We start from the raw sequence: 24,751 nt of genomic DNA, 5'->3' as shown, positions 1-24,751 counted from the left end.
TTCTTTAACTTCACCAAATGATTTCACTGGAATTTATTCTCTCCCACTTCTAAATTATTATGCAAGCGCCCACTCTATAATAACATTCTGAGGAAGGTTATCTGTCTCTAAGAAAATTTGGTTTTATCAACTGAGTTGATAATGTAAATTTGCCGCAGTAAAGAGTTTCTAAAGCTAACGTTTGAGCGTTCATTCCCTTCTTACGAAGGGCTAACGCTACAAAGGTCACTCCTAGGAACTCTTTACGCTAGTAAAATTACATCAACTCAGTTGATAAAACCACATTGATTTGTAATATCCTCCAACGATGCAGCAGCACAGTTTCTTTAGTAACTTAACTCCTTTATGATATATCTATTTCTAACTTTCATGAGGGGTGAGCAATCCTCTTCTAGGGTAGCCAAGGGTAAATCAGGCAGTCACTGTCCAAAAAATATTGTTTTTATTTCATTTGTTCGCCTGTCAGCCCAAACTTGATCAGCGAGACAAAAATAACCGATGACTTGTACCTTATGCAGACACCATCAACTTTACCTTTTCTCTCACATGCATCGGCTTAAATTTTAAGGAATCACTACCGTAATCGAAACAAATCGGTAGTTACAATTTACACGAAACAGACCGGCGAGGCGTTGTACTATTGAACGTAGAAAGGTGTCTCAGATGTCTATGGAAGATTTCAACCAAACGAATTCACAGTGTACGTGTTGTAGACCAAGATGGACTTAGACGAGGGTCTTAATTTCACCAAAGAAGCGACGCAGAAGATACTTGACAAGTTGGTTTATAACAAGTGGGTTTTACAAGTTTATACTGTAGTGAATGTAGTTTTCATTTTTGTACTCTGCTTGCTGAGTTCCATGTGGTTGTAAAGGGAAGTCTGGTTCTTCTTAGACGAGGTACCAGTTACACCTGGTGTGTTATGAATATGGCACCTGTCTGCTGTACTTGAGTTAACACTTGCGTTCTACGAGTTGTTCGAATCATTCGAGCTTTTGATCACAGCACGCAGTAATTAACATGTTCAGTTTGCGGAGCGCGACTTCAATTAGAAATTGAATCACAATGGAATAGGCAAAAACACTAACTTAAAATTCTGACAGTAATTTTAAACTGAAGCATATGAAGTTATCATCAGTTTCCCAAAGAAGCTCTATTTTATCCTGAGTGCGACGCCCAGATGTTCAGTTTATTAACAAGAAAATGATAAAAAGTAGACATCTACGACGTAATGAATTTGAAGAGTTTCGATGTTTCGAGCGTGAGCCCTTCGTGGGATCAAAGCAACATGAAGGAAAACCATCCAAACTTCGGTCCTTTAATCTACCTCTGTCAGTACCAACTTTTGATTGGTATTCAAGTGGGTGATTCAAATCAAAAAGATTGGTTAAAATTTGACGCTGAACACAATTCATTGACCCTATAGCTGGGAAAAAGCTGGTAGTGACAGAGGTTTCCCTCTTCAAGGTCTCACAACGTATCAGTTTTTATGAGTTTCGTACCATGGTTAATATACGCGTCTTAGTTTAGCTGTAGTCTGTTCGTTATGCTGTGGTGTATTTTATTGCAGGCATCCAGCAACTGTGATTGTTATCGAGATATCAGCAGTGATTGGTGTAGTGGTGTGGGCCGCTGGCTACCGGCTTATTAGGGTAAGTAAGAGTAGAAAACAGGGTATAAATTCGTAAGGAGCGCCGCCCATTTTTAACCGGCCCAACAACTAAAACAATCTTCAAGAATTTTAGATGATAATTGTATTTAGGCTCCGAGTACAAATTTAATTGATTTTAATTTCACACTTCACTGTACATAAATAAATGTAAATAATATAATGACAACCCTCTTTTCTCTTTTTCAGCCATGCATGTTCCTTGCTGGATTTGTTTTAGGATTTCTCATTTTCTACGTATTCAGCCCTCTGATCTTTAAGACACAACTGTGCTGTGGTCCTAACGGAAAGGAAATAGGTCAGTAGATTCGCTGTAAAGTGCTGCAAAGCGTTGCACTTCAAATACGCTCCCCCCTTCTCCAAACTCTTCCCGCCTTGTAGACGCCCCTCAGGGAACTGGGGTGAGTTTCTGTTTGACTTTTATCACTTAGACCCCTTCCAAGTGTAAGTGTCACCAGCCGTGCTTGAACGTTATTCAGCTCTGTCCTTAAGGGAGCTGCGTACAAGAATTGCAGACCAACATGTCATTTCGAGTGATTGTTCCTCGAGTAGCGCGGCCTTCAGTGATTAATATTTAACCGCCTCCCGGTTAGCTCAATGGATAGAGCGCTGGACTGTTGTGCGGGAGGTCGAGGGTTCGAGCCCCGGCCGGACCAACACTCAAGGTCTTAAAATAACTGAGAAGAATATGCTTCCTTTCTGTAACATCAAGAAATGGTTAGATATTCTAGTCTTCTCGGATAGGGACGAATAAATGGAGGTCCCGTCTCCTGCAGGGCTAGGGGTAGGTTGGGTGGGTGCTTACAGGGCCGTTCTGAAAACCACTTCTGTGAGAACGCACCCTGTCTAAAGATTATTATCTATCTATTTATCTTGACATCATGCAAAAACATTTACACCACGACAAGATCCTTCCTTGGTTATCTGACTCGAAAAAGCAGGCTCAGCGGGGGTAGGGGGGGACCTTTTGGTAGGTAATGACACCTAGGGTCCCGTTTGAAATGAACTGCTATCAATTCGTCACACTTTTAATATCACTCATCATGTAAATAATTTCGAATAATGACAGGAGGTTAAGCCTATCAGCACAACAAGACACAAATAAACGAACAAGACTTGTAAACAATTGCTAGCACTGCATGTGTACGTGGAGTAGGTACCGCCAAATCTACACCTCATGCAAAGCCTCCGCTACAAAAAGCCGCCTTGTCAAATTGAATACTCTGCATAGTTAGATTGCAAGTCCATACAAATCAGGCAGGCGTTGACGCCTGAGTAAGTCTCATCGAGCTCTTTTTGTTTTTGTTACATCTTTTCACTAGCCCACGTTTTGTTCAGTGCATTAGTCGGTGTATTCGGTGGATTTTTAGGATGTCGATTATACAGACTTGGCGTGTTCACAATCGGAGAGTGTCTAGGCCTGGTGAGTAGTACCAGTTTTTTCTCTATCAAAAAACACGGGAACCGAAAAAAAAAAAGTGCAACATCAGCCCGTATCTTTTGGCTCTATATACGAACAGATACAGTTTCACCACGTAACACGATAAAGCAGTACTTAATTTGTTAAATGCCCATCCCACTGTTTAAATAGTATATTTTCCTCTTCTCCAGTATTCCCTTGATAAACTCTTTATGTTCACCGACGAACGGCAGATTTACATGCTTGTTACTCAGCGATCTGCGGCTTTACCACTAGTACTAAACCAAATACAGTGAGTTTGGTCGATAATCTATATAGGCTTCTTTGTATGAGATATTACATGGTTTTCTGCTGTTTGAGCTATGCTATTTGACAAGGTTTCATGTTTGTGTCAAGACGCTGTGTTGAGACTCCGTTTACTGTATTCCCTTGATTAACTTATTATAAATATTTCGCGCCTAATTTATATTCACCGACGAACGGCAGCTTTACATGCTTGTTACTCAGAGATCTGCGGCTTTACCACTAAACTAAACACAGTCAGTTTGGTCGATAATCTATATAAGCTTTTTTGTATGGGATATTACATGGCTTTCTAATGTTTGAGCTATGCTATTTGACAAGGTTTCATGTTTGCCTCAGAACGCTGTGTCGAGACTCCGTTTGCATTCTTGTTGTGCGGTCAGTTTGAAGAGTTAAGATGATTGAAATCAATTTTGAGTTTCTTGTTTTTCAGCTTGTTGGCCTCACAATCCTTAGCTCTCCACTTTACAAGTACTTTCATAGGTATAATTTTCATGATGTTTTGATCCGGACTACGATTGCTTTCTTTCAAAGCTGCAACAATCTTTTTAAAGTAGAGATATTACAATATTGAGTTAACCATCGCAAATTCCTCTCTCCTTTTCAGTAACATTGCATATGCCGCTTTGATGGCAACAGTATCACTGATGTTTGGATCGCTGGCTCACTTCTATGAGAAACTGGTCGTAGTCATAGCAACAGCTTGCGCTGGATCGTTTGCTGTGTTATATGGCAAGCATAATTGACTTACCTTTCCTACTCGTCAAGCTTCGTAAAACGGACCGTGAATCCTCCATTTTATCATACATATTAATAAAAAGTCTATAAATTAAGATTAACCCTTTAACCCATAACAGTGACTACCATCTGATTTCTTCTTGCAATATGGGCCCTGAATCATACATTGAGGTCACTAAAGGAAATGATCACCAGATAAAGAAGCCATTGAACGCTAAAAAATTCTCCTCGTCAGCACCTTAGGAAATGTATGGAGTATAGAGAATATGCATACCGGCGTTAAAGAGTACAGAGTAAAAGTTACTCAAGTTAAAGCAAGTGGAAAATTATATCTTTTTTTTTCTTGTTTTGTTTTGTTTTTCTCCCCTTCAGGAGCTGATTATTTCCTTCGGACAAGTTTTTCCGTCACAATTGAGGCCTTTCTGTTAAGAATCCGGGACGTTCTTTGGGACGGGCTGAAATCAGAGCTTTCTAATTGGACCTACAGGGCTAAAGTTCCCGACCATTTGGCAGTCCGTTTTACGAACAACTGTGAGTACCCAGGAGTTTGCCCGTGATTAGGTTTATCTTTGAAATGACATGCTTTAGAGAACCAAGTGGCTTTCTATCGTCTTAAGAGGGGGGGAGTGGGGGTTGGAGGTTTTTCGGGGGGGACGGGGCGGGTATCAAAAGCTGGGCTTCAGAAAATTGAGAGGGGGATCATTATAATGAAAGCCTTAGTCACTGATGTCTTAATTATTCGCGCATCAATTCGCACACTACTCCAGAAATTCTAATGAGGCAGAAAGCCCTCTATCACGATAAATGCATCATGGAATTCATGTATTGAAAATTTTTCCTAGAAAATTGGAAAAAATTGTAAGTCGAAACCCAGTTTAAACGCTGCATTAAGATAATAAAACAAGTGTCCTGCAAAAAAAAAAAAAAAAACACTTAAGTGCGCAAGGCTGTTTCGATGACAACAGGTCTATAACGTTCTCTTTGACCCCCAAGAGTGACCAGTATCTAACTTCTCCTTACAAAATCACCGCTGAATCACATCTAAAGGTCACGAGAATAAAAGAAATGATCACCAACTACAGCTCTTGAATTGTTGATCAAATTCTCCTGGTCAGCACCTCAGGAAATGCGTAAAGAACATTATGAAGAATATGCATACTGATGTTAGGGGGTAAAGAGCGAAACTAGTATTATTTTATTCATCTTTCCAGTCTTTCTTTTTTTCTCATTCCTCTGCAGCCATTCCATTATTTATTTGTTGGGGTGTAAGTGCAGTCCTTGGATGTGCTCTTCAGTACAAAGTAACAGCTAACAACTTAAACAGTAACTCCAATCTTCTACAATTCTGCAACTGCTGCGACAGACCCAGACCCGATAGATGACCAATCTCGAATCGCGGCCAAAGAAGCCGGTTTATCGTTGACTATAATCTCCTAAAGTCAATTTTATAGCTAATCGTGTGCAATGGAAACTGGCCATGTACAGATCACGAGCTTTCCACGTATTACGAACCAGCCAACCAGAAGATCCGAAGTGACTTCTCTGAGGAACGCATGTCCCGAAGCAATAACATGAATGAGCTCACACCCTCGATAAAGATAAAAAAAGGTTCGAGAGTTTGAGATACCACATGCATAGGCTTCACACTTTTCGATGTCTTTGTAATTTAAGGGTGGAGAGAATAATGTTTGAAAAAGTGTTTTATCATAAAAGTGTTGGAAGTTCATCTTTAAATCACGGTTCTTTTGAAATTTGAAAATGCAAACTAAACAACAGGAGGCATCTTTGCCGTGAACAGCAAGAAACTTGTGACCAAAATTCGAAAAGTATCCTTCTTTGGTTAATCTTTTGATTAAGAGGAATGAAAGACTTCTAAAAACAGTACAATTCAACCTTTTCATAATCAAAGTGAAATTTACTTACACCTTCATTACCAAAATCGAAACACTTAAATTTCCCTCACTGAACCCACTAGGCAGGTTACAACGGATATTGCATACAATTATTGCAGTTCTGTAAGCGCAAATACAGATTAAATTATACTAAAAAAAATACCTCTGTAAAAATCATCTCCACCCGACGCAGACGACCGAATTTGATCACTTTCCGTGCATCAAGTTGTCAGTTTTCGATTGGTTAATCAGTGTCTAAGCGCTAAGCGACAACAAAGAAGCGAATTTTGCACGGATCAGTGATTCGATTTATGTGACATACAGGTACCATGCAGTACTAAGGGTTCAGCAAGCTATCAAGACAAAAGGGGGGGCCAATAATGACGCTAAGGGGTCGTTAAGAGAGGTAAACCCTTACTATATGATGGTTACACGTTAAAAGCTTGTTATTCACAGACAAGCAATCACCGTTGTAGATTTGCTCGTAAGACGAGTTCTTCTTAAGACGGATGAGCGACAAGAGAAGGAAACAGAGATTTCCTGACAAAGTCTTATAATGTTGGTTTCCCTATGGGTGTACAACTTTCCTCTTTTCCTTTGAGCGAATCTCAGCATTCTCATCATTGTATACGCTGAGTAGTCGGAATTTGAGTAATTGGGATGAGGTAAATAGCGGTAGAAACCATGTAGTCATAGTTCATCGAAGTTTAAATGTCCCAGGTGGTAATACAAAACCAAAGGGAAACATCGAATTTTAAATCCAAGGGTTCGCTCAATCAGCCATTGGCGACCAGGCTCTTTCACAGATTTGTCCAGTCGATTGATAACAAGTTTCTATTAGATTCCAGGCAGTGCGCGACTTCCTCAGCCACTGAGTGAGTTTGCCATAGTTTCTCCAGTTTACGATATCGATCAGGGCAAAGATACAGTGGGTTACCCCTCCTAATAAAAGAAATAAAAAAACGATGAACTGAAGTGCTATTGTTGTTGTTGTTTCATTTTAAAAAACTTTACAGAGAAGACTTCCACCAGCTTTCGAACTTTGCAAGGGAGTAAAAATGAAACTTCACATACTTTCCAATATTCATAATAATTAACAAAGACAAAACAGAACAACAAAATTTACGAGTAATTCCGAAAAGGATTGTTAGATCTCTTTCTCACGGCAAAATAGTTGATTGACCCATTATTAAAGATGCCGAAAATTCAACAGTGCTATTATTTAAAAGCTGAACTATAAGCGCATTTTACTCACGCTCCCCTCTCAACCCATCCATGCCATTCTACTGTCCATAAAATTACTCCTTATCAACTCTCATCCCATTCAACCGAACTACGCTAAAAAATTGGGGAGTTTCCAAGCTCAGAAGAGATTAATATGCAACTTCTCTCTAGAATATCCGTACGTTACCCAGCAAAAAGGCAATGAGAATACTCAAACTAATCAGGTAGAAGTTGTTACCTCGATCTAACACCACATTCTCGTGCCTTATTTCGAAGAAATTTGTAACAGCTAGAGGGGAGAATGAACAATCAGATCTTTGGAGGTTTAAGGGTTAAACTGGACCCAGAGTTTCCGCGTTACATTTGCTAAACGTCACAGGGGGTAGGAAAAATCTTTCATTCACTCACCTCAGTCCTTGGTCGGTCTCGCCGTATGCATCCAAATAAGGAGGCGAGTAAAAACATCCTTTGTTCTTATTGGCCATCAATAGGATATGACACTCACGCACGCGTAAAAACACACCAACTCCTGCACCACATTTTCGGGCATGCGCAGCACATGCACCGACTTTGTCTCCCTCGATTTCCGTTTGGCAGCAGTAGCTTTGAGAGCAAAGCATCTCGCCGCAGATCAAACATAATGCTGGCGCACGACTATCATCACCGTCAGAATTTGGGCAGCTGGAAAAAGAACAAAGTTGCAACTTTAAAAATGACGATGACGATAACACTGATCACGATAAAGACAGTTCTAATGATAATGACAATAATTATAATGAACTTACGTAAACATTGAAGCTTGGTTGATTAACTCGCTGTAGTCCACAGGAATCTTCAGCAAATGATTGGGTTCAATAGAATACCTGAGGAAAATACAGCGAATTCATTTAGAATGAAACGTAGCACCGACAACCTGTCAACACAACGCCTGAGGATTTTTAAAACGTTCCTTCTCTTCTTGGTTTCGACCTTACGACCACTTTAATCCGCAAAGCCAGTCCTTCTAACACAATCTTCTATTATCCGGAAACAGTCCGAAAACAGGTAAAAATGTTAACTTCATGATGGTTGTTCATACCATGTTCATACGGTCATCACAAAAAAACTTCACTTACCCGAGCAATTCAACTCCCGCAGTAGACAAAGTTTTCCTGACGTGTTCGTGGCTGCACCACCTGTAGAAAAATCCAAAGCAAAACAAAACAGAACAAATTTGTCTTTGCAAAATATTACTCGCGTTAGTTTACCCCAAATTGCACCCGAAATATATGACTACCTTTAAGAATCAAACACGGCCGAACGATGCACGACCTTGAAAGAGCTTGAATACGGATACAAACCTTTTGATGGTGGTGGAGATAGTAGACGAACTAACATAAGACCTGTCTTGATTCCACTGCAGTAAGTGCGTCATGTCTGTGGGCACTGTAAGGTATCGGCTCAAGCACTCGATCTCCTCGGTCAACGATGGTCGGTGGGAATCTGAATCACACAAATAAATTCACTTGCAGCGCATAACTTGACAAGTATTTGACGATTGTAATATCTCTTAGGTGACTGAAAACATGGTTCTGTCCTGGTGTACCGGTTCACAAGAGCCAATACAAAAGACCAAACAATACACAATAGTTAACCGAGAACTCCTAAACAAAGAAAGAACAATGGTAATTCCCTTGTGAACCGGTACACGAGGACAGAACCGAAAACATGCTTTTTAGAATGGTAACTGGTGTAGTTTTAAAATTTGCGCTAGCGCTCAAGCTACCCCTTGGCAAGGGCAGGAAGCTTCGAAGCTTTTCAACTCTTCCAAAATCACGCATTTCTCCATGGTTGAAATACCATAGTCAACAAGCAAAAGTAATAACATGATTTTGGGTGCAATTTGGTTTTTATAAGAGCGAGTAAATTGTTCAAAGTCAAAAACATTGTACGAGCCTATAGGGCAAGTGCAATTTGTAGTCTTTTGAAAATTTACAATTGCCCATTTACACCAAATTGCACGAGTAATCATGTTCTTACTTGTTAGTAATTTAATTTCATAATTTAAATAACAATAATAATAATAATAATTTAATTTAATAATTTAAAAAGCATTACAGAAAGTCAAGACAGACGAAACTTTGAGGCTACGTGCGCGCTACTTGCAATTTGCACTCGCGTTACATGAAAAAAGGAACTCGTTTTCAGCCAATCAGACGCGCGTATATTTTTCTTGATGTGTAAGAAAGCACACCACCAAGCCACTACAATGTTCGCACATGCACCGACGTTTGACCGCAGTGTCAATATTACTATGGTTTCCTTAGGCGAGCCGCGAGTACTGTGCACGCTTTTCAGCAATCAGTCTCAACTTCCACTTTCTAGGTTCACGCGAAAAACAATGTCAAAAAAAGAAAACTACAACGAAGTAAATGAATTCGTTAAGGGGTCTTTTTGAAGATCAGACTTATTCATGACAGTAACTCAAATTTTATTACTTGTTCTCTGCTGGAGACGTGCTGGTTACCTTTCAATAGAGACGGTCCTGGAACATCAGTCAGGAAATGAAAGAAGAGAGCCGAACAGCGCAGGAATGGTAACAACTGCGTTGACACGTGTCTGAGAAGCTCCTTTGGCATAGGATGTGGAGTAATGGACTGGGAACTAAAACAAAAAATTAAACAATTAAGTTATTATCAATCAGTTACACCATTTTCACTTAAAATAGATCGAAAAATAAGGCTCTGGTAACTAAAATGTCAACTGCAGAATTCGAGTGTAAAACCCGTACAGACCATTTTGGTTCTTTGGCGGCTGTATACTAAGAGCCGAAAGCTTTCCTTTTAAAAATACTTATCAACCACAGGAGAAATTTTAAGCATGAGTATTCATTGTTTTACATTAGTTTTAATGGTGCAAACCAAACATAATTTAATGTTATACTCAGAGAGCCGTGAACACCAGAAAGTATATCTAGAATAAGCCACTAGAAGTGAGATAATAAAACGGGTAACAGAACCTAGAACGTGGCTTTCCAGTTTGCAAAGATGGGTTACTCAGAGAAACAAATACATTATCCATATCTATCCAATTTAGGTCGAATTAAAATAACGTGACATTCTCTCTTTCTCCTCACCACCCTCAAATAAGGAGGGCTTACGCTAAAGAAAAAGCACAAGGGTGCGAGAGATGAAAATCGTTATTGAATAACTGCAAAACTCAATCGGAATTACAATATAAGTAAAGTTTTCAGTTAAAGTAGAGAAAACAAGTATTTTCATTACCCGGCCCAGTGCTTCAGTTTACCCCACACGGCGGCTAACTTAACAGCCTCGTCTTGAAGTGGCCCCTCCTGGTCCATTGGTTCCCCCTCGTTGTCAGCATCTATCAAATAATGACCGCTAAGTGAATTGTGCCAAGAAAAATAAACGAGAGCTCATGTGGCGGTCTTTTCCGTGAAATTTAACTCTCCTAGACATCTTTTCTCGCTTAGCAAAAACGGTTAAGACTGCTTCATGGACTGGAATTAACACCATTCGTTTGAGTGCTGTAGATCCAAGAGTAAAGAAGTTACCACAGCCAATCAGGAAAAGAAAAATATCACGATGGGCCGATGAGAACTCAAATTAAAACAACGAACTTCCCGTAGCGCGGGAAAACGCGGCTGGCCATGTCAGAGCTTTGCATCTGATTGGTGGGATGGATGGCGCGAGTTTCCTAGACCAATCACAGAGCGAAGTAAGCAAACCAATGGAATCCTGGATTACTTTCGCCACTCAGGTCATTAAATTATTTAATCTCTTCGACCAATCACATGAAAATCCAAAACTAGCCCATTGTTTTACCTGGAAGATCAGGTGACGTGCAGAGCAGTATTTGCACAATACGCGCCATCAGTGTGAGCTGAAAAACACACTGATCCATTGTCACGGGAGAATTCAGACCCACAATGCTCTTCAAAACGGGCGACGAACCACCATCACTAGACTCCTGATACAACATGCTCGGTAGAACCAGGCGGAGCTTTACCTGGTCATAAAAACAAAAACCTTGAATTTTTGTTTCGTTGACACAATCCAGTTAAATCAGAACATGAGGTGAGTTTTGTTTTTTTCTTTCAGCATACTTTTCGCTAGATAGTCCCAAATGCAGAGATTCGGGCAACTGAAATCTACATGATACAACTGCTACTAAGTTACTTTTTTTCGCTTTAAAATGAGTTTTCAGCGTCAAAAAAAAAGTAAATAAACACGTGGGGTCACCTTGCCAACCAACAAGTTCCGCGAAAAAAAAAAAGCCGTGACTTTGTTGCAGTCTGCGCTCCTCACGCGAGAAAATTTGTAGCAGTAAGGATGCGCAATACAACATTACGCAATATTAAACACTGAAACAAGGTTCTGTAAGTTGACAAGAAAAGCAAAATTACCCCGTCAGACATATCACGTGCGACACAGATAAAGCTTTCAGGAGCTCCATCTTTCCAACGACAGTCAAGATGACAATAACTACTAACCATTAAACTGAAAAGGTCCAGCTCCAGGAGAGACGGACCTGCAGTGCCAGGAACCGCGTCGGGTGTTAGGACTGGGGTCAAATAATAATAACAAAAAAAATCAGTGGAGACAGAGGAGCAACAAACAATGATCCCGGTTACAGTACTTTTAAGCAACGATAGTCGCCTGTGCTACTCCAAGAATTAGCTCCAAAGCCACAAGCAGGTGCACACTGGTAAGTGGCACACAGTTGTTATTGCTGGAAGCAACAGAAAACCAGCTACCATATCTACATCGTGATATTACCAGTATTTCGATCATCAAGTACCAAACGATACCCTCCTCGACCCGACTTCGTGGTGATGGGACGTGAGCTGTGGGTTGCCTTAGGGAGCAGGGGAATGTCAGAATTACGGTATTTTCTTGTTCCAACATTTCCGTTCCACAGTCACTCTCATTGGTGGGTCTAGCCTTCCCCCCTTTCCCTTCCCCTCCCCATTTCCCTTGAATATTCTATGGAGCGCCTGTTCCTTTTTATCTTTTACCCCTCCCTTCCTATGTCCCCGACAACGCATTACAGTGCAAGGTTTTGAACAGAAATATACCAGTGGCCCTTTTGGCAAGAGTGTGTGAAATGGCTTCCACTGTCAATAAACTCGGACGATCGAGGATAAAAATTTGAGAACGACGCTTGGTCAATTTCCCAACGATCCTATAATCTACTTCTGAGCTTCAGGGAACCGGTAGGTAAAAAAGCCCGTACATTACGTTCAAACGTGAGGAATTCATTTCTATTTACACACACAACGCTTTCGATATTGCTGAACCTTGCAGCATGCGGGACGCTTGTCATATAAAACAAGAACATTGCCCTGCTTCCCAGCGAGTTTTCTGTGGCACATTGGGTTCTCTGCGCCTCAGTGGACCTCTCAAAAGACTAAGGTTCGAATCCTTACAGGAAGAGATTTCTTCCTTGTCCACCTTGCTCGTAACAAATAAATAACAGCTTTCCTTATTTTACGAACGAGCCTCTTTTTTTACCAGATAATAACCGCAGACAGTGCCTCTGAACGGCCTTGTTTGAAAATACTCCTGATACAACTGAAGCTTGGCGAGTTAACGCTGCCATACACTGAAACTAGGGGTGAATGTCAAAACGAAGATGTTATACACAAAAAAAAGTTAATATACATAGTAAACAAAGAACTCATATGTTTCACGATTTTACCTGGCGAGATGTAAGACCAGAGAAAAGAGGCTTGCCTTCCACTCTTAAAGCACTCTCTAGCAACAGCAAACGAAGGAAATTAGTCGGTCCCCAATGACAAAAAAATTTAACACATATTAAATAACTTGAAACGTCAGCTTTGGGAAAACTTTACAGTGTTCAGTTTATATTATCAACTCAGTTGATAAAACCAAATTATTCTGTAATACTCACACCGACACAACACGGTAGTTTCTTTAGAAAGTTACCCTCTGCATCCACTTTCTTACAATTTCTTTCAGTTTTAACTCACACTAAGCTAGCACCTCGCAAAACTGAGCACTTCGTCTAAAGATACACCTCTACCAAGAGGTCCAAAGAGGTCGCCTCTTACTCCAGAGGTAGCGCTGACTGCCTCGTGACGATGGATGGAGAAATGAATCAAATTAAGTTTGAACTTACCTCCACTTTGTATGGTATATGCACATGCTTCCCAGACCAACAGGGGAACACGTTTGTCGTCGTCATTAGGATCAACTCCCAATCCAACCTAAATGCGCACACACACGAAAACAAAATCAATTAATAAATGGAAACACATTTGTGATTAGTATCTAGGCTTTTTATAGAGTAATACCTCCTTAGTCCCTTATTTAACTATTTATCTATTTATTCAAATATCTATTCATCGATTTATTATTATGTTTATTACTATTATACTAATATTATACTATTATTATCATTATTATTATTATTATTATTATTATTATCATTATTATTATTATTATTATTATTACTATTATTATTATTATTTCTATCAACCCGACCGACTCAGGTTCACAAGAGATTGGGGGGAAAAAAAACTTTGTCGGGCTGGCTTAGCCAATTCCCCATTGTCAACTTGTTCGCACGCGCTCACTACAAATTTCTAGTAGGTTGTGCGATGAAATTTCGCAAAACAACAGTTAGAAATCACGAGTTTGAAGTTTTACCGTTTTTCTCCGAGGAAGTTTAATTTTACGCTTGGACTTTTTATTTGAAAAAAAATAAAAACAGAAAATAAATACACAAAAACAACAACACCTTCAGTGAAATAAAGAATTCCTTTAGAATGTTTAGGTAAAAATATATTTAAGCCATCACATATTTACTCACCGTGAAACAAGACTGTGAGAAGACCCGCATCATTTCTTTCAAATCATTGGAAAACTTCGTTCTTGGGAAGAAAAGTCAAAATGCATCTCAGGATATGCAAAGGGGACGCCAAGAAAAAAAGGGAAGTAGAAGACAAGACGTTCTAGCCTTACCCAGTTTTCAGAAGATTTTGAAATACTGCTTGGAATCTTTCTGAAACTGGTGATGTTCCTGGGCAGAGGAGGTAAACAATGTGAAAAGATTAAAACTAACAGATGGGGAGGGGATAGGGGTGGCGAACCCTTCGGACCCTCCCCCTGGATCTGCCTTGTATACTTACCTTCCTTCTTTTTTTTTAGTTCTTCATGTGATAACAGCTTGAGATTCGACGAGACCAATTCTTGCATACCGCTTAAAAATTCTGGGATTGTCACCTCTTCAACTCTACGGAAAGGAAGAAATGACACATTACACCATGCAATCAAAAATAAGTTTAAATAATCCAAAGGGTTGCTGTGTAAACATGTAACGATTTTCGTCTTTTTTTTTCCACAGGACTAAATTTACAGCAAAATTCCTAAACAAAGGAAAAAAGCCTGGGGCGCTCTGGGGAATCTGTTCCCTTTGGGAACTAAAACCATTTTATTTTATTTGGCACGGGTTACGCATTTTGATCTTCAAGTCTCATTGGTTCTCGTTACTGTTTTCATGCGTTATAATTGGTCCACAATCTTTACGACTCACATTAAAGGGAAAAATCATCTACTTACCCATCTCCCCGACAGTCGAACAGCGCAGGCACCACGGGTAGAACTGTGTTACTGATACAGCCGCACAATGGACAGAGATACTCTCTTCTAGAGACATCTACACTGAAATACTGTCCCATACGCATGGCTCTTCTCTCCTTGACCACCACAGATTGGTAGAATCCTTGCCAGCAGTCGCTATGCATCATGTGACCGCAGCTGCTAACATGGACTCCCCAGTAGTTGTCCCCTGGGGTGTAAAGGGGGTCTAGATCGTCACCGTTCTCGAACATTTTGCCACGGGATCGGGACAGCACAGTCGACCGCTGGACAAAAGAGGCTATAACTAAGGCTCGTCCGTCACTACTGACCTGTTACAGAAGAACAAACATTGCCGCACTAAAATAACTTTACAACGTTCCATTTCCATTTAACTTGACATGCTCTCACCTCTTGCTGTTCTTGGCACAAAATGCAAGGCTCGGTTGCATAATGTGTCGTTCGCACTCCTTTCTGACACCGCTGGACTCCAAGTACAACGGGCTCTTCACGTAAAACGACTTCGCTGACTTCTGCGATTGTCGACTCCGCTGTGTTGCACCTAGCACATACAGCAAAGTAACAATCCTATTGAGCATACTTTCTCTCAGTAACTGGTTGTTTCAATCAATCAATTAGAGGTTCTAGACAGATTTATGGAGGTAAATATCATGACTGTCGCTTCTTTCGGCTCAAACTTTGCAAAAATAAACGCACTTGGAGCACAAATATTTTTATCTAAGATCAACATCAGACGATGCAAGCGATGTCATATAGTTGTGTAAGATTAAACTTCTTTTTATTCCAATCCATTCCAGCACGGTTCTCTAATCTTTACTTACTCTTCATTTTCCATTGATGCTAGTAAAGCGGCGTTTTCTTTGATAAACGATCTCTGTAAAGCAGACATCTGCGCCATGATTTTAGCTCTCCTCTCCTGGGCAAGCCGAGCTCTCTTGGCCTTCTCTTCTTCCTGTGAAACACTCCTCTCGAATCGAGTGCGCTGAACTATACCCACCCCTTGGGGCTTTCCTAGACGCGCCTCAAGCTCCTCGTGGAAAGTCTAGGAAAGAAATTTGGTGACAATTACGGTCACAGCCTAAACAAACTTTCGAACTTTACAGATGGAATATTACAAAACTTGTTAAAGTAAAAACCCAAACTGGCAAAAAAAAGGAGGAATAGTACGCGATTTTGCGACAGCTTACAAATAACATTAAATTTAATAGAAATTAGAGGGATTTGCGTTCTTTTGCTATCACGCACATTCTGAGGATTGTAATAATATTTCATTATTTTTTCTCGTCTTTTAATATAACTAATATTTGAATTACCCAGCTACCTGCAAGTTTAAGCACGGAGGGAACGGATTTAAATTAATTGAACGTGATAAACTTGTTCATAGTTAAGTTAAATTTCTGAAGATGCCACTCAAATTCCAGAAAACAAACGAACAGAGAAAAACCTACTGATAATAATGGCAGGGAGCTACCTTTAAGATCCAGACCAACTGCCTAGCATGTTCCTCAGGAAGTTTACAGTTTTGCAATTTATCCAGTGTTGTTAGAAGACTTTGAGAATGGTCTGCAAAAACGTAGCATAATAAATCCGGGATGCATTACTTTACAATGTTAAGAGATAAGTCTTGAAAACTTGAAGAATTCTTTCAAGTAATCAGTTACAAAACCAAAGCCAAACTCTACTGGGCCACTTCTTCCTTTTTCGGCGCCTGAAACCAGGTACATGTTACAACTCTGAGTTCTTACTGGTTCCTCGAATTACTCCACTTAGTTCAGATTGGCCGTCAAAATTGGTTTAGTTTCCATATTGTCACATCGAAAAGGACCCTAAACACTGTCCAAAATGAACCAATCGCAATCATCTTTCTGTAATCGTCGCTATCTTCTCACGAAATGGGGCGATCAATTGGGAACCGAGGCTTTTAACACTGTTAAAAAAGCTTGTTAAAGGATGGCTTTACTGTGATGTGCACTGGAGCAAATGCAATAAGCATCTGTCTTTTGCGCATGATTTAACGGCAATAATACCATTCTGTGTCAAGAGAGTTATACTTTTCAATCCATTTGGTTTGACTTAATGATTAACACGGCCAATTGGGATACGTAAACCAGTGAATACCTCCTTGGGAAGTTGCCACGGAAATAAAGTTAAATTCGTCTGCCTTGTTATTCATTCTATGCCTTTTTTCTTCGTGAAGAGCAAGACAAATTAGATGAAGAACCTACAACAACAACAACGAAAAAATAGTTGGTGTCAAGTGGAAGAGTGAGTCTTTAGTCAGCGAAGTGACTATGGCACTGGCTTCTAGTCAGGTTTTTCAGACCAACACCAGTCACTACAGCAGCTGGTACTAATACTAGTGAGGGCATTGCAAGAATATCTAGTTTTAATGACTTTTTCTTTATCCGTACAGCTAACCTCTGGAATGCAATCCCTGATACAATTAAGGCAAATAGTACATTATGCATTTTCAAACAGAAATTTAAAGCTTTTTTCTTTGACCGTCTGAACCTAGTTTTAGACCATGACGAAGGTCTTGTAAGACTATTTGTCCTAAATGTCGTAGAAGCAACACTGTTGTTCAGTGTTCTTGTTAAGGTTCTCATATTTTAAAAATTAATTATAATATTATATGATATTATCTAGTCGGGTTGGGTTGGCGGTACACCTCGTGGGGACCCCTAGTCCTATTGTTTATTCACCTAGTACTTTGTGCTGACTGTACTGAATACTCAAATAAATAAATAAATAATTAAGTACTATTGAGGAAAAACCCATTACTTAGACAATAAAACCACAAGATCACCTTGGTATCTCAGACTAGGATGACAGGCAAATGTTTAGAATTACTTTTGAGTGGAGTGAACAAAAATTGTATGGCTTTCCAGAGCATGTCTCCATTTCAACATTCTCTCGCCATGAAAAAGCTTTTGATGTCTAACTGGCTGCTTACTTGTTGCACAAGCAAATCAGTAACAGCTCTGGCTTGAGCAGACTGCGCTCGCTGGAGAAGCGTGTTCATTAGTCCCACAAGCATCTTACTGGTCAGCAAGTTCAACACACTTTTAAAGGGTGTGCAAAACTCAGGAGGGATTGGTGGGTGATCCCCTATAAAAAAAAACAAAGTAGAAAGTTCAGAAAAGAGCGGCTCTAAGATCAGTGCAATATATTAAGATATCCAAGATTGATTTGTGTTTCTTTTTTACAGTAGGTGACTCGGCTGTAAGTGGCGCTTTTCTCTCAAGGAGTTATGTTACCGTGTTACATATGGGGCTCCGCTAACGCGCTTAGCGCCACCTTTCCCCATTGCTTTTTTCCCTCGATCCGATTTGCCTTTGTGATTATCGTAATTTAAATCACTAATTCGAACAGAGCGCCATGAGATCATCAACACTATCTTCATGGGAAAGAACTACAAAATCGTTAGTCTTACCCCTAACTTCTCGTTCACTTTTCCCTCTTTTACGCTGCTGTTCTTCAGCCTGTTGGAGATCATGTTCAAAGTTAAGTGCAATGCTGTACAAACATTTCTGAAACTAATGTGGGTGCGGGGAGTCAAGTTGTAGTCACTAAGCTGACAAAAAAAACTACACTTGAGGCAACCCAACGTTCGGCTATGCACGTATCAAGGTGATTCTTATTCTTTCGCTGGTCGCGTATTGGCGTGTTGAGATCATACTGGTTGTCTAGTATAGTTGATCATCATTCTAATTAGCCCCTTGCAGTAGCTTCAAGTCATTTTTTAAAGCCTTTCAAATGTGAGAAATATATATACCTTGGACTGCTCTACCCGTGTGTAGTGATAGAAGAATGGATTGTACTCCTTAAGACAATCTGGTTTCAGTTCATACAATCCTCGCCCTGTAACTCCAGGTTTTCTGCAAACCAGTATCAGTGCAGAAAAAAATCAGCGAGAAGCGTTTTTCAGCTCTACTTCGTTAACGTTCAAACGTGCACCTTGCGCTTCATCATAAAAGGCCACTCTTAACGATAAATTCCCTTTTTTATGCGCTAAGATTGAGAGCAGTCTACCATTTACTACTGTTTGTAGACAGTAAAAATAATAAAATAGTTTCGAGGTTAATGAAAACATGCCAAAGATTTCTTGAGGATGACAGACTCACAACTTTCGCGATCTTATGCAAGGACTTGCTAAATAATTTTAATCCCTAGTAGAGGGTTAAAATACCGTTTTGAAAAAAGTCTTTCAAAGACTACACGCGTCTCCAACATAAAAGAGAGGAAAAAATCAGTGGCATAGAGGTTTTTGAGATAAAGATGGCGATCAGAGAGCTAATACTTATACTGAAGTTTTTCGGCTCACTTTAACCTCAATTAATTAATTCTAGCATTTTATTCTAGACGAGGCAGACGTAAAATCTGCTACAAAACGAACCAGCAAAGAGAACACTCAACATTCACTTCAAGCAAGCTTTAGGATTTGCGGCTTGTAAACGGTATCACAGCAAAAACGCACGGGGGAAAAAGTTTCATACAAGAAGACCGCCGTCTCTTACTTAAATATTGACACAGATTCGATGATCCCGTCCACGCCTTCTTCATCCTCCAGTTCATTGTCGAAAAGAGGAAGATTTTTTATGAGCTCGCTATGGGTCATGGGACGTAGGCACAGTTTGTGTATGATTTCACGTCTCATGAACTCGCCCGCTGACACACGGCCCACACCAGGTATGTAGCGCTCACCTGACAATAAAAGATGAAAATTGGAAAAAAAAAGTTTTTTCTTAGTCAATGATAAAGGCACACTCGGAAATAAAACTTGCAAGTATCCAAAACAGGAATGTTTCTATGTAACCTTCCAACTAGTAACTTAAAAGCTCAATAACTGGCTGAGTTAATTCTTCCTAAAAAACACGCCTCAATGATTCGTTTTTAGCTTAAGCAAACGTTGAATAGGATACATCCCTTTAAGAAGCCGAATTCTAACTTTCAACGAATTCCACAGTCCTTAACAATCGTGTATCAAACTTACCCACAATGGCTATAAGCAAGGACAAGAATGATTCGGAAATCGTCAAAATCTGAGTCAGCTTCCCCTGAAACAATCCACAAAAACCCAGCAATTATTTGGGACGAGGAGAGTGAACAGTAGTTTTACCTCAATGAAATACGTGCACATTTTTTTGGATTCTGACGAGCAGAGGGTGTGTTAAACTAGCTCTACCTTGGTAGAACTGGCGCATTACCTCAAGAATTAAACTTTTCAAAAGAAACAAACATAAGTCAGCACTGGTTACGGGTGAAAACTTCCATTAACGAAGCTGCAATTAGTGTCGATTTTAACGGGGTGAACTGGATTTCACATTTGAGAAGAACTTGAGAATTCGTGTAAAGGGGACTTTGGAGCGGCGCTCAACGAATTTTCCTATGGATACTCAGAGAAATCTCAATTGTTTCTTGGCTGGCACAAAAAGCCGTGTCAGACTTACCACGAACTATTATTCAAAAGTATTTGACGCTTCAGTTGTTGAAAAAGAGGAAAAATACAAATAACATAGCCTAATACGGTTTGTCACCTGGTCATATTTGCTTTCATCAAAGTCGAACCTAGAAAATGATAGAAAAACAATACTACACTGAGCCAGTCAACTGAAACAATGGTAAGAAAGGAACTCTCACTATGCAGCAAAAACAGCAACAACAGCTTTAATGTCTCCAAACTGGTTCTTTGACATTCCCGAATACACTGTTAAAAAACTGAGCAGGCTTCATAGAAAATGACAGGAGAATATGCATTTGCTTCATAAAATTGCTTGATATTTTATCAAGTTTGGAGCTTGAGGTTAAAAAGAGAGAAAATGCTGAGACTACAAAATAAAACTTTGTGGACGGAAAAAAACATTCAAATTAACCTTGACCAAGCCATGAGATCAAACTTGTCCAACATGGCAACTAACAAATAATCGCTGTCCAAAAACGAAGCAACAACCTTCAAAAGAAAAACGAAAACACAATTTAAGGCTTCAACTTTTCTTATCTCACGTTTTTCAAATCGAAATGTTCCACTGCGGAAAAAACCTCTAACGATAACAAACCAACTTAAGATGCTGGTCAACCAACTCAGACGTTAGCGAACCAGTCTCAGTCGCCACGGACTCATCTTACTTGTCAGCGTATCATACTACGTTATTAGCGAACTTATTAACCTTTTCTAAAACCACTTTAACCCTTTAAGTTGGGTAACAATACTCCTGATACTAAAAAACCCTCGCACATTCACACAAACACGCTAGGGACAAAAAAACAACATTATCTGTTTATTTCGCTTCGCAGACAGCGAACTGAAAACAACACCATATGAACCATACCTGGAGCATTGTCACATCCTTGTCGTACATGTCTGCACGGCATTTTACATGCAAATAGTTGTATACCTGGATGGAGGCAAAACCATGTACAACTTAACATTACTTCGCTAGAAACAAAACAAAGAAAAAGAAGCGATACAAAGCTAAGTGAAGAGAAGGTCAGTTAACAGCATACTACAAGATAACGAGCGGAATGTATTTCATGTGTTACCTGATGCATCACAGCGTAACCGTTTCTTCGCCAGAGTCCAGCATGGACTTGTGCTGCCATAGCGAGAGTACGAAGAGGATACTCTATTAGAAACAGCTTAAGCCTGTCGTCCTGGAAAAGATTTACACAGTGCATATCATTCAAAGCGAATTATGAAACTTAGGTGAAAGATACGATAGCCTCACGGTTAACTGGCGGTACTCTGGGTCGAGAGGTTCAAACCAACCCGAGGGGGGGTCACTGTGTTGCAAACTCGAGCAAGATACTTAAGTACATCATACTCCACCCAAGGGTATAATTGGGTACCAGCAAACTGTTGGCGAAGCCTGAAGAAATGCTTGAGAGTAAGGAAGGGGGGAGGGGAGAGGAGGGAGGAGAGGGGAAGGAGGGGAGGGGAGGGAGGAGAGGTATCGGTTTAAAGTAACGGCCTCCGACAAATACCCGATTGCTATCAATTTAATATCCGATTTTTTTAAGTATTTGGAGGAGATAATTAAATCAATATTCAACTGGAACCATACCAATCCCGGGATACTGGGATCAAATGAAGTTATAATTGAAATTATTCGACATGGAAACAGCTGTAAACGAGAAGATTACAAGTTTTAATTTTACCTGAGTTTCGAATCCAAAAAGATCCCAAAACGACAGTTCAAATTTTTCACAGGCAAGAAGAAGACCTGAAAAATAACACAATTTAAGTCAAGTTGTAAAAATGGCTCGTCACCCATAATAAACTGACCTCAACACAGGTCAACTACTGCCTTTTGCACTTCACGAAATTTTCAAATGGATCTCTTAACACCCGTATAATCCACAGATCCTATCGAAGGAAAAACCGCTAGAATCTCGGATTATAGTTGAAAATCTACTGGAAAATTCCACTACACTTGCATTAAATGTACTTACCCGCTAAAAATCTAGAGACAGGCAAGTGAACAGAAATGGGTGAAGATGCCACATCATACCGAAATACTCTCATAGCACGAGTAGACACTGCAAGAAAACAAACACGAGGAAATTCGTCATCAAGAATAAGAAAGGATGACGAGAGAGAACTAATCACGCATACATGGCCCATCCCCCATTCCCTATCCCACATCACTCATCTCCCATACATAACCCTTTTCCATTTATAATTCTTTTATATACAATTAATTTTAGCGCGCGCTTTCTTCGTTTTCTTTTGCAAAAATGATTGCCTCTTTCTCTTTGGTTTTCAGAATAAAGTGTTCTTTGTTCCGTCTGGCGGCTAAAATTTCATTTCTGGCGACCATCTTATGTTTTGAGGTCGCCGCATGGCGCCTGTGGGAAACCGTTGAGCTTGGAGCCCCGGAACGTTTGGGTCAAGGGCATTAGGCCAAGCAGGACGTTGATTTGATGTTGAACTGCTGGGTCGAAGCTTGTTGGTTGTCTGAGCTGGTGCGTTTTTGCAGTTAGATATGCCTGTTGATACACTGCTTTTAAAAGAAGTGATGCTAACCAAGATTCTGGTCATCGCAAGTTGACTCCTGCATTCTTAATTCGCTTCCATCGACAGGTTGCCCTTATCTCCCTTAACATTCACAGGTACATGTGCGTAAACTTTTTTGCCGTAAACTTTTTTTTTCTTTTAATTGTATCGGTATGTGATCATTAGCAGAGACAGCACTTGTTTTAGAAGGGTGGCCCGCCTAGAATAGCTTGCTAATTGCCGGTCACCTAGGATTGTGATAATATTGTATTGCTAACAAATAAATAAATTGAATTGAAATTGAATTGAATTGAATTGAATTGCCGATCAACCAACCTTGCAAAGCTTTCATGACTACCTCCTCTTGTTTCTTTCTCGACTCAAGAAGTGTTTTGATAGATTCAAGGATGGCTGTGCGAAATATTAGTACCTGAAGAAAGACATCATGGTCATTTAGTAGTTCTCAACTGAATACCACTTCCCGGTAAACAACAGTTGCCAACCCCAAACCATAAAAGGATACTTTTTCAGGGTAAACATCTTTTTCAAACATAAGGGCTTTAACTGAAAGTTGCTCGCAATGCAATTTTTCTAGTGCAGATAGTTTTGAACCGAAAGTTAATTTCCTACATATACAGTAAATGGTTTTTAAATAAAGATGTAAATTCCTAGTATTGACAATACATATGTTTTTCTTCCGTACATGTGGCTGAGTCACTGTACTCATTCTCAGACACTTAATTTCACCTGAGCTTATTTGCATACGGGGGCAGAAACGGAGGGAACGGTCAAAGAAAGTAGACGACATGCGGGAACTAGGGGGGAGGGGCTGGACGACATGCGGGAACTAGGGGGGAGGGGCTGGACGACATGCGGGAACCAGGGGGGAGGGGCTGGCGGGTGACCTAAGATTCATGCAAAGGGAGTAGTAATTTACTTCATGCTATTGAAACCGGTATAAGCTGCGAAAAAAGAGGGAAAAGAAAACGGCCTATAATGCCCCACGACTTATTCAACCACAATGAAAATTGACAACATACATCACTGAAGCACCACTCATAAACCAGCGAGTAGACAGGCATCATTCGCATTTGCAAGTTGAACGCTGCCTCCCAGTCAGGCTCTATCTCCACGTGTCGACCTGTTTTACGGGTCGTCATATCCATTCCCTGAAAGAAAATCCCACAATTTGAGTCAGTCTCCCACCGTAACGCTGGCTTCCTGCAAGGATTTTCTGTATCGTTTTCAAAGATACGGCCAGAGAATTAAACAGAACTGTAGCTCCCAGTTACCTTGTTAGCTCAGTTGGTAGAGCACTGCACCGGTATCGCAGAGGTCATGGGTTCAACTCTCGTGCAAGCCTGAATTTTACCTACCCTTTATTTTGCCTGCTTAAGTAGTGGTTATTACCACGAAGATCAATGTCATCTTCAGATATGAAAATGTACAGCTGTAGCAAGGACAATCAGTTGGCGTTTAATGGGATAACTTCATTCCCACTTGAAATATATCTCACCTGCATACACTTGAGAAGACCGAAGAATTTGTCTAAAAACTTGATAAACTTCCCTCTAAGTTCCTCGGTCCATTCTGTGGGTTTGTGCAGCAGAATATACCTACGAATGATATAACTCATATTTTAAAAAAATTGTCTTTATCTTTTTTTAACAAAACCCTCACGGGAGTCCAATTGTGTCGTTACATGGGACCTATCGGGGCGTTTTCATTCTTTCATTCAAAATAGTTACTAGCCTTCAGTTCAGGAGCATTTTCGGCGAGCAAACGCTAATCTGTAGTTACCATCTTGGGTTTTTGATGCACAGGAAGGTTAAGGAGAGAAATACCTTCTCACAGGGGGGGGGGGTAGATTGTCGAGAGGAAGAATAAGGG

General features: G+C 40.1%; 2 protein-coding genes across 2 annotated transcripts in view; one reads left to right on the top strand and one right to left on the bottom strand.

Moving 5' to 3' along the window:
- Positions 1-36: 36 nt before the first annotated feature.
- Positions 37-6,011, top strand: LOC111330541 (transmembrane protein 198). Its single transcript, XM_022935410.2, has 8 exons — positions 37-793; positions 1,571-1,652; positions 1,859-1,967; positions 2,992-3,092; positions 3,826-3,875; positions 4,000-4,124; positions 4,503-4,661; positions 5,370-6,011. Exons 1-8 carry the CDS (start codon positions 720-722, stop codon positions 5,510-5,512), a joined length of 843 nt encoding a protein of 280 aa, XP_022791145.1. The 5' UTR covers positions 37-719; the 3' UTR covers positions 5,513-6,011.
- Position 6,012: 1 nt separating this feature from the next.
- Positions 6,013-24,751, bottom strand: part of LOC111330540 (E3 ubiquitin-protein ligase UBR2) — a 29,181-nt gene continuing 10,442 nt past the window's right edge. Inside the window, exons 16-49 of the mRNA XM_022935409.2 lie at positions 24,378-24,477; positions 23,902-24,030; positions 23,198-23,291; positions 22,318-22,404; positions 22,024-22,088; positions 21,409-21,519; positions 21,198-21,263; positions 20,742-20,818; positions 20,406-20,436; positions 19,862-19,925; positions 19,386-19,572; positions 18,644-18,746; positions 18,302-18,350; positions 17,822-17,976; positions 16,987-17,089; positions 16,340-16,431; positions 15,690-15,910; positions 15,259-15,409; positions 14,830-15,179; positions 14,400-14,503; positions 14,233-14,290; positions 14,081-14,141; positions 13,388-13,475; positions 12,947-13,002; positions 12,760-12,856; positions 11,739-11,809; positions 11,071-11,254; positions 10,510-10,609; positions 9,753-9,889; positions 8,587-8,728; positions 8,362-8,421; positions 8,032-8,109; positions 7,655-7,927; positions 6,013-6,964 (exon numbers count right to left, since the gene is read on the bottom strand). Coding sequence (XP_022791144.1) covers positions 6,823-6,964; positions 7,655-7,927; positions 8,032-8,109; positions 8,362-8,421; positions 8,587-8,728; positions 9,753-9,889; positions 10,510-10,609; positions 11,071-11,254; positions 11,739-11,809; positions 12,760-12,856; positions 12,947-13,002; positions 13,388-13,475; positions 14,081-14,141; positions 14,233-14,290; positions 14,400-14,503; positions 14,830-15,179; positions 15,259-15,409; positions 15,690-15,910; positions 16,340-16,431; positions 16,987-17,089; positions 17,822-17,976; positions 18,302-18,350; positions 18,644-18,746; positions 19,386-19,572; positions 19,862-19,925; positions 20,406-20,436; positions 20,742-20,818; positions 21,198-21,263; positions 21,409-21,519; positions 22,024-22,088; positions 22,318-22,404; positions 23,198-23,291; positions 23,902-24,030; positions 24,378-24,477 — 3,886 coding nt within the window. The 3' untranslated portion in view covers positions 6,013-6,822. The remainder of the gene's footprint in view (positions 6,965-7,654; positions 7,928-8,031; positions 8,110-8,361; positions 8,422-8,586; positions 8,729-9,752; positions 9,890-10,509; positions 10,610-11,070; positions 11,255-11,738; positions 11,810-12,759; positions 12,857-12,946; positions 13,003-13,387; positions 13,476-14,080; positions 14,142-14,232; positions 14,291-14,399; positions 14,504-14,829; positions 15,180-15,258; positions 15,410-15,689; positions 15,911-16,339; positions 16,432-16,986; positions 17,090-17,821; positions 17,977-18,301; positions 18,351-18,643; positions 18,747-19,385; positions 19,573-19,861; positions 19,926-20,405; positions 20,437-20,741; positions 20,819-21,197; positions 21,264-21,408; positions 21,520-22,023; positions 22,089-22,317; positions 22,405-23,197; positions 23,292-23,901; positions 24,031-24,377; positions 24,478-24,751) is intronic.

This window comes from Stylophora pistillata, chromosome 6 (assembly GCF_964205215.1).
Source record: "Stylophora pistillata chromosome 6, jaStyPist1.2, whole genome shotgun sequence".
Taxonomy (NCBI): Eukaryota; Metazoa; Cnidaria; class Anthozoa; order Scleractinia; family Pocilloporidae; genus Stylophora; species Stylophora pistillata.
Note: the sequence above shows the minus strand (reverse complement) of the source record. Positions and strands in the feature narration are given on the sequence as shown.

Excerpts from the sequence above, each read along its gene's own strand:
- LOC111330541 (XM_022935410.2), top strand. The coding sequence starts at position 720 with ATGGACTTAGACGAGGGTCTTAATTTCACCAAAGAAGCGACGCAGAAG. Across the intron at positions 794-1,570 it reads GACAAGTTGGTTTATAACAA|GCATCCAGCAACTGTGATTG; the intron begins GTGGGTTTTACA and ends ATTTTATTGCAG. Across the intron at positions 1,653-1,858 it reads CTGGCTACCGGCTTATTAGG|CCATGCATGTTCCTTGCTGG; the intron begins GTAAGTAAGAGT and ends TCTCTTTTTCAG.